This window comes from Mesoplodon mirus (assembly GCF_964341445.2).
Source record: "Mesoplodon mirus genome assembly, chromosome: 4".
NCBI lineage: Eukaryota > Metazoa > Chordata > Mammalia > Artiodactyla > Ziphiidae > Mesoplodon > Mesoplodon mirus.
The window spans coordinates 53,696,682-53,710,069 of NC_138979.1; the positions used below are offsets into that span (position 1 = coordinate 53,696,682).

Genomic DNA, 13,388 nt, shown 5'->3' on the forward strand with positions numbered 1-13,388 from the left:
TGGTCGGGAGAGGGGAAGGGAGACGGGTCGGCTCCATTCCTTCAGACTTGTAATGAGCACCAGACACGGTGCCAGGCACAAAAGGCTACTAAGATGCCCACAGCCCCTGCTTTAAGGGGCTCGTGGTGTGTGGGTAATAGAGGCATATTTTTTCTTTTTCTTTTTTCTGTGTGGGAATACATCATTACCCCGTGGTGTGCTAAAAACTATAACACAAATGAACAAGTTCAGCTGCACTGAAGCAGGAGACTGTAAATCACCCTCGGGGGGATGGGGAAGACTTTGGCAGGATATGGTTGGAGTTGGGTCTTGAAAATTTTTCCTGGTGGAAGAGGTGAGGGGCATCCCAGACAAAGGGACTCGTGTGTGCAAAAGTCAATAGCATGCACACATGAAAGCACCTGCCATGTTGAAGGAGGCCCCACAGGGCAGGATGGGAGCAGGGGAGACATGCTGGAAGGATCAGCTTTCCGCCTGACCCCTTCTCCCGCTGTCTGGCCCAGAGGCTTATTGCTGGGAGCAAGAGAACATCGCTGGTGGGCTTTTCTGTTCCCCGCAGTGGCTAACGTGGAGCGTGCTCAGTAACACTCAGTGTGTTGAACTGCATTAGGTGTGACTAGGACTCCACTTCTTAGCACATTTGACGATCATTCCTGACTATTCAGACTCTGTATCCGGGTAGGGGATTTTAAGGGGAACTCCTCTGGTCTTTCACTTGGATCCTTTGGAAGAATTAATCTTTTTCCCTCTAATAGACTTTATTTATAAATAGGGACTTTTAGAAAGTTGACAAGGTCAATAACCACAAAGCATACATTCTAGTCTCAAAAAATTAGATAATTAGCCATCTTAGCTTTGCAAGGTTTTTTCTCTCTCTTTTTTAAACATTTTATGAAACTACCCAGGTCCCTCAGGGTCAAGCAGATTCTAATCAGGCTACTCCACAGCTCTGCTGAGGGGGAAAGCCCTACCCCTAGACTGCCCAGCATTCTTGTCTAAGTGTCACCTCAGCTGGCTCCAGGCTCTGAGGCATGTGACATGCACTTGCTCAGAGCAAGCGCACTGAAGACACGACTATAGAAACTTTTTGGCTTCCTCTTGGCCTTCAAGTTTTCCTTGCCCTGACATGTTGAAAATAGAACTTGATAACATTAGCATTTGGGTTTTATTGGTCTGGCTTTATTACCCTTTGCCATCTGGACCCAGTGTTGGTGTCTTTGGCTGGGAAGAGGTCAACTTTGGGGAACCGAGAATTGGGCCCCTGAACTATATAGATGTGTCTCTACTGTCTTTCTCCTTCCTCACATCGGTCAGCTGACTCCAATGAGATCTGGACTGCTCCCAGGATGTGTTCCTCCTCTCCAAGACCCCACCTGGAGGACGTGAGTCTTGTTTCCTCTCTTCACCTCAAGACTTCCATTTGTGCCAGTTGGGAGAGGCACTGTTTTTTTTGTTTTTTTTTTTTTGTGGTACGCGGACCTCTCACTGTTGTGGCCTCTCCCGTTGCGGAGCACAGGCTCCGGACGCGCAGGCTCAGCAGCCATGGCTCACGGGCCCAGCCGCTCTGCAGCATGTGGGATCTTCCTGGACCCGGGCACGAACACGTGTCCCCCCGGATCGGCAGGCGGACTCTCAACCACTGCGCCACCAGGGAAGCCCTGGAAGAGGCACTTTTTGAGAGCTGAAAAAAAAGTGCCTGGCGTGACTTTCATCTCGCCACAAGGAGAGGGCATTTTAACCAAAGGCAACAAGAAACAACATACACAAGAGAAAAAAAGAAATCATACGAAAGGGAAGGAACAGAACGATGAGGGGATTCTGAAGAAAGTTGCTACCTCAGAGGCACCTGGACCCCTGTGAAGGAATTGGTATGCTTCTTTGCAGGGTGAATAGTTCTCTCTCGTCTGCTTCTCTTAGCCTTGGCCCTACCCAATTATACAAGAAGAGTACCTACTCAAATCCTAAAGGAAGATGGGAAACAGGGATAGAATAGCATAAAGACCAGGGCATGTGATATAAAACCCTAGAATCCTGTGATAGGAGTGGGAAAAAATAGTTCTGGGCCTAGGAAAGTCATCGTACAATCCGTAGGGCAGCGGTTCTCCATCAGGGGCAACTTTGCCCCTCCTCCCCCAGAGACACTTGACAATGTCTAGAGATGTTTTGGCTGTCACAAGGCGGGGATGCTGCTGGCATCTAGAGGGTAGAGTTCAAGGACACTGCTAAACATCCTGCAGTGCAAAGGGCAGCCCTCACAGTGAGAATTATCCAGCTCCAAATGTCAGTATTGACGTGCTGATGCCAAGGCTGAGAAACCCTGCCATCATAGACTCTATACCTCTTAAGGACAGAAACCAAGCTCTGTGTTCCTTTTCTAGCACAGTTGAAGAAAATACAGGGTCCAGTTAAGTGATTCAGTCCCAGTTGTTCCAATTTGGTTAAACCTCAGATGCCCCTCTCAAGGTCCGTGCACTTTCTTTCATAAAGAATTTCCTTAACATTACTTTTTTCCTGGCAGAAAACTCCAGAATTTTCATTTTTCAACCCCATAGTTCCTGTTAACTTTCAGAGAAGACCCTGAATTAAACCAGCCCCTAATTACACACATGCCTCAGTGGAAGAGCGTGCAAACAATTGAGTCCAAATTGCTCAAGGTTCCCACTGACAAACAAGCTGAAAGGGCATGTTACAGTCTGAGATCCGCTTCGCGTTGGTGTGAGAAGGCCCTTGTGAATTGCAGGCGCCCCTGGGGGGATGAGGCTTGGGGCTTCACTCCTTTGGGGCTGCCTCCTCCTTGTTTCTTAGGGGACAGCCCCATTTGCTGCCCGAGTCTTTGGGAAATGAGGGGAAGGGGAAAATTCTGGCCAAGTTTCTATAATCAGCCTCCAAATGAACAGGTTTGCCTTGGACTGCCACAGATTCTTACTCCAGGGAGAAAGCCCAGCCCAGCCTTCGGAAGCAGCAGCTCTGGGTAAGCCGTGCAGGAGGGGCAGCGGCAAAGCTGCATCTGGGCTGTGATCTCCACGTCCTGAGCTGGAGCCGGTCTGGGGGCTTCTGCTTAGAGGCCCCTCAAGTTCCCCCAGCCAGACTGGGAGGGTCTACTGAAGCGCTCTGTTACCAGCCTGACTGCACCGCCTGCTCTCCAGGTGCCAGCTTAGACCTGAACTGGTCTAAGAAGATGGCTAATTATCCCCGAGGCTACAGTTCATTGTACACGTGGGGGTTACTTTTGGATTTCAAGTTCCTGCATGCTTTCTTCTGCTCCTCTGTAACCGCCCTCACACACTGTCCCTGCAACGTAAACTCAGGATGGACAGTTGTTAGTGTCCACTTAGAATCAGAACATGTTAGCACCGAAAGGACGTTAACTCACCTAGTCCAACCCATCATTTTATGGCTGAGGAAACCAAGGCCAAAGAAGGGACATGATTTGCCTGCGTCATATAGCCAGGAGGAAACAAGGTGAGGCCTTGAACCCGGGTCTACTGACTGTTGGGGAGTATCTGTCACACCATCCCTGGTGACTTGTAGAGACTTAGCCCAGAGAACAGAGCTGACTATTATCCTTGAATCACAAGCAAAATTCTACCTGATCTGTGTGGGCAGAGTCCCTTATCTCCAGGAGGAGTTTTATTTTATTTAAGAGTTGAAGTATTTCTGTTTAACCCTTGACTACTATATACTTCATTTATATCCAGAATAGAACACCAGGGGATAATTCTATGCATTTGAGGTATTTCCTGGAAAAGGAGTTGGTATAGTTATCATCATGTACATCCTCAATTTTTAGGAGGGGCCATTGTTTATAGATTCAGTTTGCAGACCAAGAAACTGGTGAAAAGAGGAAAATGACCTTAACTAGTGACATCTGGAGAGGAGAACACAAAAGATAAATTCTTGGATGGTTCTTGATTAAGTAACTGACAGAGAAGGACCTAATTCTGACCATATGTGTGGGTCAGTTCAGAAGGGCATGTTTCTGGCAAGGGCCTTGAAATTCAATCTTCATGTGGTCCACTAAGCTTAGCAGGTGATAGTTATAATCTCACACACTATGAAAGGAACAACAACAGAACAAGGTGCCCCATGTGAGACGAGGAGAGCCGATTCTCTGACAAGTGGGTTAATGGTCATCCTTAAATATGAACCCTTGGCCCAGCTTGGCCACAAGTGATGTGAGAAAGTGAACTTAGCGATCTGAAGAGTGTGGGCCCCTCACCCCTTTCCCCGGGCCCCCAGCTTCCAGCTGGCTTGATGTAGATACCGAGCAAGTCAAGATGTTAACTGTCCATCTGGGGAGTTATGGTTACGGATTTAAAAGGAAGAACTGAGCTTCCATAACTCAGGAAGAAACCGAACTATTAAGCTTCATTCCGTATAGATCTCGGATGCCTGTGCAAGCTTCAAGGAGATGAGACAAAAGGCAGTTCTGAAGATACTTTTCTTTGTCCAACGGGCCCCGCCACATTAGACCGTGAGCTGCGTGTGGCTCGGATGTGGGCTATGCCCGCTTCCTAAAACCTTACAAAGGAGCGTCCCTGGACCTTGGTGGTGCTCATGGTGCCAGGACTCACCTGGCAAGGCCAAAGATGGGCCTTGATGCCAAGAAAGCCTGTAAGAAGTTAGAAGGTTTGATCTCATGAAAAGGGCCCTATCATGTATCTTAGGAGAAGGGGTAGGTAGTTCTTAAGGGCAGAGAGGCCCCCAGAGCATCCTCTCTTCCCCATCTGTGGGAGACTCCCAGACTTAATGATTGTTCTGGTCCATGTGCCTGGAGGCCCTGGCTCGTGCTTCTCTACCAAGGCTCAGGGAAGTCAAGGTCAGTGGAGGGAGACCTCAGTAAACCCACACACAGTAGCTCCTCATGCATCTGGTTCTCTTGGCAGCCAGAGTGCTCTTAACCCATCTCCTAAGGGTATCAGTGACAGTGCCCAAGAGCAGGGCACCCGATTTCATACAAAACAGACATCTCAGCGCCACACTCGGCACACACTGCATCTCCTCACCTTCACGTCGGAAGGAGACGTACACCAGCCTCTCACCAAATTTCTGGACCTGCCGGAAGTTGTTGATCATCTCTATAGGGGACGGGTCCTCCACCTGTGTGCAGTACAGGGCTGTCTCCAAATCCATCAGCTGCGGGGGAAGAGCAGAAACACCCCCCACGGGCAGAGTGACGCCCCCTTGCCTGACCTCGAGGGAAAGGACCACCAGATCTCACCTCCGAGGCCTGGCGGGAGACCCTTGAGCAAGCAGTGGGGAAGCCAGAAGCTGCCCCTCCCCTGCGGGTGTCTGAGTGATGGGGCTCGGGCGAGCCCGTGTGTCTTCCCACTGTCTTCCCACTTCCCGGGGCTGCCGGAAGGGTTCGTGCTGTCAGCTCCTGATTGAGCCTGAAATCTGCCCTGCAGGGAGGGAAACCTGGGGTGGTGAGGGGTTCCTCAGCCTCCCACGGAGACTGCATTCCTCTCCTGAGCCTCATTCAGGACCCAGTTCTGAATCAGAGGGGCCCGGGCCTTAGTCTGATGGTCCCGTCAAAAAGGAACCAAAAGAGGGAGGCAAGAGTCTCACAGGTCATCTGACTTCTAGTTCCATGGTATTTTCATACACCCACATAGGTCATGTAACTGTTTCCAAGGCAGTTTCTGGGTTAGGACATACTACTGCCTTTCTGATCATTGTATCTCTTGATTCATCATGTCTTTATTCCTGTCAGCCTACTTGCTGCCGTTTATCGAGGTTACTCAGATCAATAGCTCATAGTAGAAGGGAAGGAGCAGCAGTGAAAGCTGTGCTGGCTCATGAAGCAGGTGGGGGCCATGAACCAGTGTGCAGCGGCCCCTGGCCCCGTCTCCTGGGCAGCCATGTTTCCTCCTGATGAAATTCAGCTGCAGGGTAGAGACACCGGCAGGGACCTGGAACTCAGCTCTATCTTTGGGTCTTAGCTCTGTCACTAACCAGCTGGTGATCCCCGTTTCCTCAACTCTCTAACCCTTGCTTTCATCACCTAAGAAATGAGAGGGTTAGAGATGATTCCTAAGGACTCTGTCCCCCCCGTTTTACACTAGACTGTGAGCTGCTTGAGGGCAGAGATCCTCACTTCCTCATTGCTGTAATCCCCATCCCCCCGGCTTTGTTAAACAGTCTAACCTGATCCTATCTTTATTCTGCCCCTGTGAAGGAGCCATGCTCTTTCCTGCCTGGGAGGTAGACACTATCCACTGAGGGATATATTAGAAAACGCAGCTTAACAGCTCTTATTTAAAGAACTGTGGAGACAGATTCATTTTCCCCACTTGACTTGATAGCTCCACTTTTGAAGCTCAGCCTGTAATTTCTGAAGTGCTTCCAAGCCCCTGTGGTATTTGGAGAGGTTTTGAATAGCCGCCAGTGAAACTCTAAGCGAGGAAATCAAGTCGTTGATTATGATATGGGTGGTGGTAGGGTCTGAGGTACCACGTGCTCTCTGACAAGGAAGAGCATGACAGTTACCTGCTGCTGGGAAATTTCCACAGGGTTCCGGAAAACCGTCCAGAGCACGGTCGGGTAGCAAGGAGGTGTGGTCAGGGACCCTCGGTAGCGGTAGTACTCCTCAGGCCTCTTCGGCAGCAGCTCTTCAATGCTGAAACCCGGAATGGACACTTCTTGGCCTGGAGAGACATGTTGGGGGATGATGTCACCTTGCTCCCCAAGGCAGAGGTGCACCTGAGCATATGACAGACTAGGAAGGTGAACTAGCCCCATTCTGAGCCATCTGATCCTAGGACTTGGTCACAGACAGTACCCGGCCCCCTGCATGTGTTCTTCTTCAGATCACACAAGGGTGAATACACTCTTCTCCAACAGAGGGTGAATAAGCATCCAAGGACCTCTCACCTTTGTACTTTACATCTTTAAGGTGACTGAAGATCTTCTCATATGATGGATTGAAGGAGCCCATCTGCAATAAAGATGGGGCAGGTTGAACAGGGACAGAATTCAATAGGCTGAGCTTGGCTTGACAATTGTAAATGGAAGGGCTCTGCTGAGGGTGTGTAATCACCACTGCTGAGATCCTCCCCAAAGGATGCACTTTACTAGGACAGTTATGATGCATCACTAGGCTGTTGGGGGTTGGCGGAATGGTCCTGCCCTCTTGCATCTCGGGACATCCTATTTCCAGCTCAAGGCACTGGGGCTGGGGTGTCCCAGAGCAATAGGTATAGCTTGTGCTCCTGATTATCTGGCTGTGAGCTTGAAGGCCACAAATAGCATGTTCTCTAACCAGAACTTAAGGGAGCTTGAGTTCATGCAAGCCAAATCAGGCAAGTAAGCATGTTGAGAAACGACATACGTGCTGTCTCCTTAGGGGGAAATATGCAAGCAAATCAGGAGATGTTCCCATGCTCTGGGATTAAGGAAAGAACTTATGCTGGGGTTCCTATAAAGGATGGAGCTTGGATACTGGAAATTGTATCAGGCATGTGATGGGGCAGCAGTGAATGATTCCCCCACTCCCGACAGGTCCTGTCCAACTTGGCAATTCCTTGATTATGCAGTAGGGCTGGGGACTAGGACTCATTTTTCCAGTGTCACCTAGGACATGCCCATTCCTGCTGTCCAGCCACAGAAAGTGCTGCCTCCAGGCCAAGAGAGCAGGAACCCTTTGGGGAAATAGCCCCTGTTCTAGAGTCAAGACACAGCCGAAACAGAACAGACAGGTGTGCATGGAACCAAATGCCAAGTCTGATGTCATCCTGACTTCAAATTTCATGTAAAATGCCTCTCAACATCTCTTACCTCTATGAGAACAGCTAGGACCGCGAGGCCTTCTGGCTTGTCACTGGCGATCTTGGCATTGGGGTACAGGTCCGAGTTATAATAGACCATATGCAGCTGCAGTGGGAGAGGGGAGATGAGGTGCTGTCCATCAGGGGATAGGGACCCATGGGAAGCTTTCACTTTTGCAGGAGACTGGAATCCAATGGGAGGGACAGACCACCCCCATCCCCAGCTAGATTTGGCCTCTCAGACCCTTGCCTCATGGCCACCCCAGTGTTCCCTTTTCTCTCAGTCCTCTAGACTGCAAACTCCACCAGGCCAGTCTGTCCATCTTATTCACTCATGGTATCCCAGTGTCTGATATGGTGCTTGAAAGGTACCAGGTACACAATAGATATTGAATGAATGAATGAACAAATTGGCTTTTATACTAGCTGTGAAAAAGTTTGGTTACTTTGGAACACTTCTCCCTTCTGATTTGTCCTACTTATTCTGGAGCCTGGGGCAAAATGGACCCATGTGGCTTGCCCAGCTACTCTGCATTTGATCTGGGGGCCGGGGCAGTAAACCTCCAACTGTAACTTAATCATACTTGTACCCAGAGCAGGTCATGCATTTATCTCTCAGGTGGAGACAATCACAACGTGACTTTTTTTTTTTTTTTTTTGCGGTACGCGGGCCTCTCACTGTTGTGGCCTCTCCCGTTGCGGAGCACAGGCTGCGGACGTGCAGGCTCAGCGGTCATGGCTCACGGGCCCAGCCGCTCCGCGGCATGTGGGATCTTCCCAGACCGGGGCACGAACCCGTGTCCCCTGCATCAGCAGGCGGACTCTCAACCACTGCCCCACCAGGGAAGCCCACAACGTGACTTTTATAAAGGTTTTATCAACTATATTTTAAGAGACCATGAAACAAAAATGCTACTCCATGAATGTGACTCCAAAACACCATTCTAAACTCATTTTTTTTCAAAGCAGAAATTACTTATCATTATTAAAGTGAGGAAAAGAGAAGTTTTGAGAAATCTTGGGTTTAAAAAGTCTAGGTAAACTCTGATGAGTGATGTTGATAATGAGGGAGGCTATGCACGTGTGAGGGCAAAGGGTATATGGGAAATCTCTGTATCTTCCTCTGCATTTTGCTGTGAACCTAAAATGCTCTAAAAAAAAAAGTCTTAAAAAATTAAAAAAAACAGTCTAGGTAAGCATTAAGACATTGTTATGACAAGCTCTGACAGTGTTTAACCTGATTTTGTTTTTTCTTAAGCAAAAAAAATGTTTATTTGGATCAAAGAATGCGATTTGGGGCACACAGATTTGGGTAGCTTCCCAAACAGTGTCCTGCTAGGGAGTAAAAGGGGCTTTTAAAGGCAAAGAAGGGAGGTTTGCATTACAAAGAATTTTGTGATTTTCAAGTTGGAGGCAGAAGCTAGTCTTGGCTAAACATGGTTGAATACTAAGGCTGTTCCTAGAGGGAGGGAAGAACAGAGAAGAATGGTCGTGTCATTGTTTACCATGGGCTCCATTAGCTGATCAGTAGCGTTTATCCCTTTGTATTTATTGTCCTTTAAACATTCAGAACCACACCCCCAAGTGCAATCCCACGGGAACTCTGAAAAGGAGCAACTCAATCCCCCAGCCTCCACTGAACATTTGTAGTGCAGGAACAAAGCTCTGCGCCTCTTCCTGTTTTCTTCGGTATTTGGGGTAGCATCTCAGAGCAACGTAACGCTGTGATGATGTCCCAAGCTATCCTCAGTGAGTCTCTGATTGCCACAATGCCCTACGCGTTATAATGCCAGTCATCCCTTGATTTGTGGCCAAATAGAAGAGTGACCCTGGACCCGGGTCCCCAAGCTCCAAGCACAACCCATGCCCAGGGAAAGGAAAGATGGGATGGGAAAAACTTATGCAAGCAGCATGGCATATGAAGAAAACTGAAAAGTTGGGGGAGCATTTAGCCTTGTATGATTTGGCAGGGGGATGGGTCAGCCACACAAGCTGGTGGGATATTAATCTGTGCAAACAGAAGGGCGATGTGTGTCCCACTGTGCCCCCCTGGGAGCACTCACTGCCTTCTGAGCAGCATCACTCAGTAAAAGACATGGAAACAAACTCAGCAAGTTCAGGAGAGGAAGGGAAGCGGGATGCCACGGATGAGCTGCAGCGTGGCCGGAGTGGCCGTACCTTCCTGTGCTGCCAGCGGGGCTGGGGTGGGTGTGTAGAGCAAGACGGCACCCTCCACCTCACCCCCTGTGCTCTGATCTTATGTGCACACCAGCCAAGTGGAAGGGTGCCAGACCACCCACCCCCGGGAATCCTCTGCCAGCCGGGCCGCCCCACTCACCTCGGCAGCAAAGTGCTTCCCACCCACAGTGTGCTCCGAGCCGTGAGGTTCATTCTGGTCCCCCCAATGCAGGTGCAGCTGCGAGGCATTGTAGCGGGCCCCAAGGCCCTGGATGTGCATGTCCTTGGACAGCTTCAGCTTCACTGCAGGGAGAGGAGGGGCAGTCTTCAGAGCCCTGGCCAGCTGAGTGTTGCCTGAGAGCGGGTAGGCATCACCTGCCCAGGGCCTAGACAGGGGCGAGTGGATACAGCGAGGTGGGGACCAGAGAGATGCAGCCTGTAGGTCAGAAATCTGGGCTCTTTCTCTGAGAATGTCCCCCTTTCACTAAAGCTATTCCAGGCACAAGCACCTTCTTGGTTCCCCTTGGAAAATGATGGCAGGAACTAATTTAGACCAATGGATGAACGTTTGTTTATATATCCATGTATTACACACTTGGCTACGAAGATAGAACCTGTCATGAAGTATCTGCCAAGCTGTAGAATTATATACCAACAACAACAATAATAATCGCTATTTATTAAGCCCCGCTCTATTCTGGCTATTAACGTACATAATCTCTAGTCTTTACAGTACCCATCAATATGCCCATTTTCCAGATGAAACCTCAAGGAGTTTAAAATTCTTATCCAGAGTCTCATGACTCATAAGTAGTCAAGCCACGATTCAAATTCGGGTTGGTCTGACTCCAAAGACTGGGCAAGCCCCCCCTAGTAAACTGCATGGCCCCTTGAGTTGTTCCTGGTGCCCCAGTATTCACTCCTGCACCATATCCAATAGGCCAAGGGGCTCAGGCCTGTCCCCTCTCCCATCCCAAGAGATGTGCCGCTTCTGAGAGGTACCACCCCGGCAGAACCAGCCGAGCCCAGGACCTGCAGCATCCCCTGGAGAGAGTGGTCCAAGCATCCCTCAAGGCTCCCCTTTGCCCTCCTTCCTGGGTGCCTCAGTAGAACCCATCCTACCCCCTGCCCCGGCAGACAGAAGAGGCCAGGGAGCTGAGGAAAGCTCAAACACTCCTTCAGGTCTTGGGGGTCGCTCCCTCACCTGAATGGCCATTGTTGGTCAGGACAAATTGCTGGTTGGCAGACTCATTGTAGCCTTGGAAGCCAAGGGGCACAAGGCTGGCGTTGTACTGGAGGATGTCATTCTGCAGGTCTATTGGGGACTGCATCAGGCCCCCACATGATGGGTAGCTCTTGGACCAGCTCTTCTCCCCGTCGGGACCTGGAAGGAGAGATTCAGGTTGATGACTTAATCCGTTTTCCAGTAAAGTTTTTTCCTCACCTTCTAATTCTGTGTGCAATACAATTACTCCTTTTCTATTCTTTTCTTAATCCCCAGAGGTATACTCTTAAGGCCCAGAGACCCCAGCGTACAGAATCAGGTCATGCAAATGCCTCCAGACCATTTGCTTTTGAAGTGATGTGGGGAAAGAGGGACCAGAGCAGTACTGTGTCAGGGACTCTGCATTATTCTGTCCATTGTTCATATTTCGACCCGACGCACATCCATTCCACACAAAGACCTTGTGACTCTCAGCGATTTAGCATCTATGCATTGAACACCTACTATGAGCAGGAATTGCTCTGGGTCTTGGGGCTGCCCAAGCATACATTCTAGTGGGAAAGATTTTTTTTTTAATTTTATAGTTTTTGTGTGTTTTTGGAAGCTAAGGACATTTGTTGTTGTTGTTGTCCAAGTTCAGTTTAAAACCTATGGCTCTCTTTCCTTTGGTACTTTTTTAAAATTGAAGTATAGTTGCTGTACAATATTATATGTTACAGGTGTATAATATAGTGATTCACAATTTTTAAAGGTTATACTCCACATAGAGTTATTTTAAAATATGGAATATATTCCCCACGTTGTACAATATATCCTTGTAGCTTATTTTATACCTAATAGTTTGTACCTCTTACTCCCCTACTCCTATATTGCCCCTCCACCCTTCCCTCTCCTAGTGGGGAAGAATTTATTTAATCCACTGGGATGTCCCACATTGGAAAAATTGGAGTCTGTCTCCAACTCCAGGTAGGTCTTTGAGGTTGGTGATTTACAGGTATGATCTTCCTGATAGGAAACCCTTGAGGACATTGACTCTGAATACCCACATCTAGAGCAAGTAAAAACCCCCAACCTGATAGGGAAGCTTGGAAAATATCAAGTAATTATAAGCCCGGAATCACGGAGCTAAATGCAGTGTTTACACTGGGGAAAAGTATGACAATATTACAAACTAATTATTACAATATAAATGATAAACTAGCAGTGAGGAGGAGCAGACTTATCAAATAAAACCTCCAGGGCTCAGGCTTCTTGCTAACTACCAGGTGGTAGTCCTTCCCCTGGAAATGAAAATAAACAATCCAATCCCATGTTCACTTTGTTACTCCCACAGGGAAAAGTCTTTCAGGGATGTAAGGCTATGTTTAAAAGATTATCTCCCATGGTAATTAAGTGGATTTTCAAGCTGAGGTTTCTCCAGAAGAGCAAATAATTGGCAGGTCACGGCTCGTTAGAGTAGAACCATGGTGCCCTGTGGGCTCTCTAGGAGTTGGGAACCAAGGTTTGCCACCTGGAGTTCATTCATCAGTATTTCAGCACACGGAAAGGTGTCACCTAGTGCAGAAGGGGAAGGAATACCACGTCTTCTGGGCACCCTTGCCATAGACCATGGCACCATTTCACAGGAGTGCATGTGTGTACACCGGCCTCACAGAATCCCCATCCCCTACACCTTGTTCTCTAACTAGGGGACCTCACCTGAGAGTAGGGAGAGTCAGAAGCAAAACTTGGTGCCCACATTCATTTGAAATGCTATGACGAGTTGGACCTAGGTCTGGACACACACAGGAGAACCCTCTAACATTTCAGGCTGTCAACCTTCGGGTACACCTTTTCAGAAATGTTGGAGCTGGAAGGGATTTCAGACTCTCCAGACCAACCTCTCACTGGACACCAGTTTTCCCAACTCTCACATGTCAGAGTTTCCACTGAACTGTGTTGTTTTTCTTTCCACGGCCTCAAAGCCCTGGACTCAAGGCAACTAAACTACACCAAGATGGCGACTGGTGGAGAGGCAGGCTGGAGGACACCAAGGCAGTCACTCCAGGGGGCAGACTGGATTAGGGCAGTTACTCAGCTGAGGGCAAAACTGAATTCCTTAGAGACCACAGGGTTCAGTGATGAAGCAGTCAAGAGGTATCATGCCAACCCTGAGGGTTAGGAAGCAGCGCAGCTCCTAGGTGGCAGCCCTTCCAGAGTGAGGCTGCCAGCCTTTTCTC

The 13,388-nt window shown here is 48.9% G+C and overlaps 1 protein-coding gene across 3 annotated transcripts in view; it reads right to left on the reverse strand.

Moving 5' to 3' along the window:
- Positions 1-13,388, reverse strand: part of CA12 (carbonic anhydrase 12) — a 62,650-nt gene that overhangs the window by 11,531 nt on the left and 37,731 nt on the right. For 2 of the 3 annotated variants that reach the window (XM_082619833.1, XM_082619832.1), the window contains exons 3-8: positions 11,149-11,328; positions 10,105-10,247; positions 7,777-7,872; positions 6,874-6,937; positions 6,490-6,647; positions 5,007-5,136 (exon numbers count right to left, since the gene is read on the reverse strand). In XM_082619833.1, coding sequence (XP_082475959.1) covers positions 5,007-5,136; positions 6,490-6,647; positions 6,874-6,937; positions 7,777-7,872; positions 10,105-10,247; positions 11,149-11,328 — 771 coding nt within the window. Of the gene's footprint in view, positions 1-4,982; positions 5,137-6,489; positions 6,648-6,873; positions 6,938-7,776; positions 7,873-10,104; positions 10,248-11,148; positions 11,329-13,388 lie in introns of all 3 variants that reach the window. The other variant, XM_082619834.1, reaches the window with a different exon arrangement.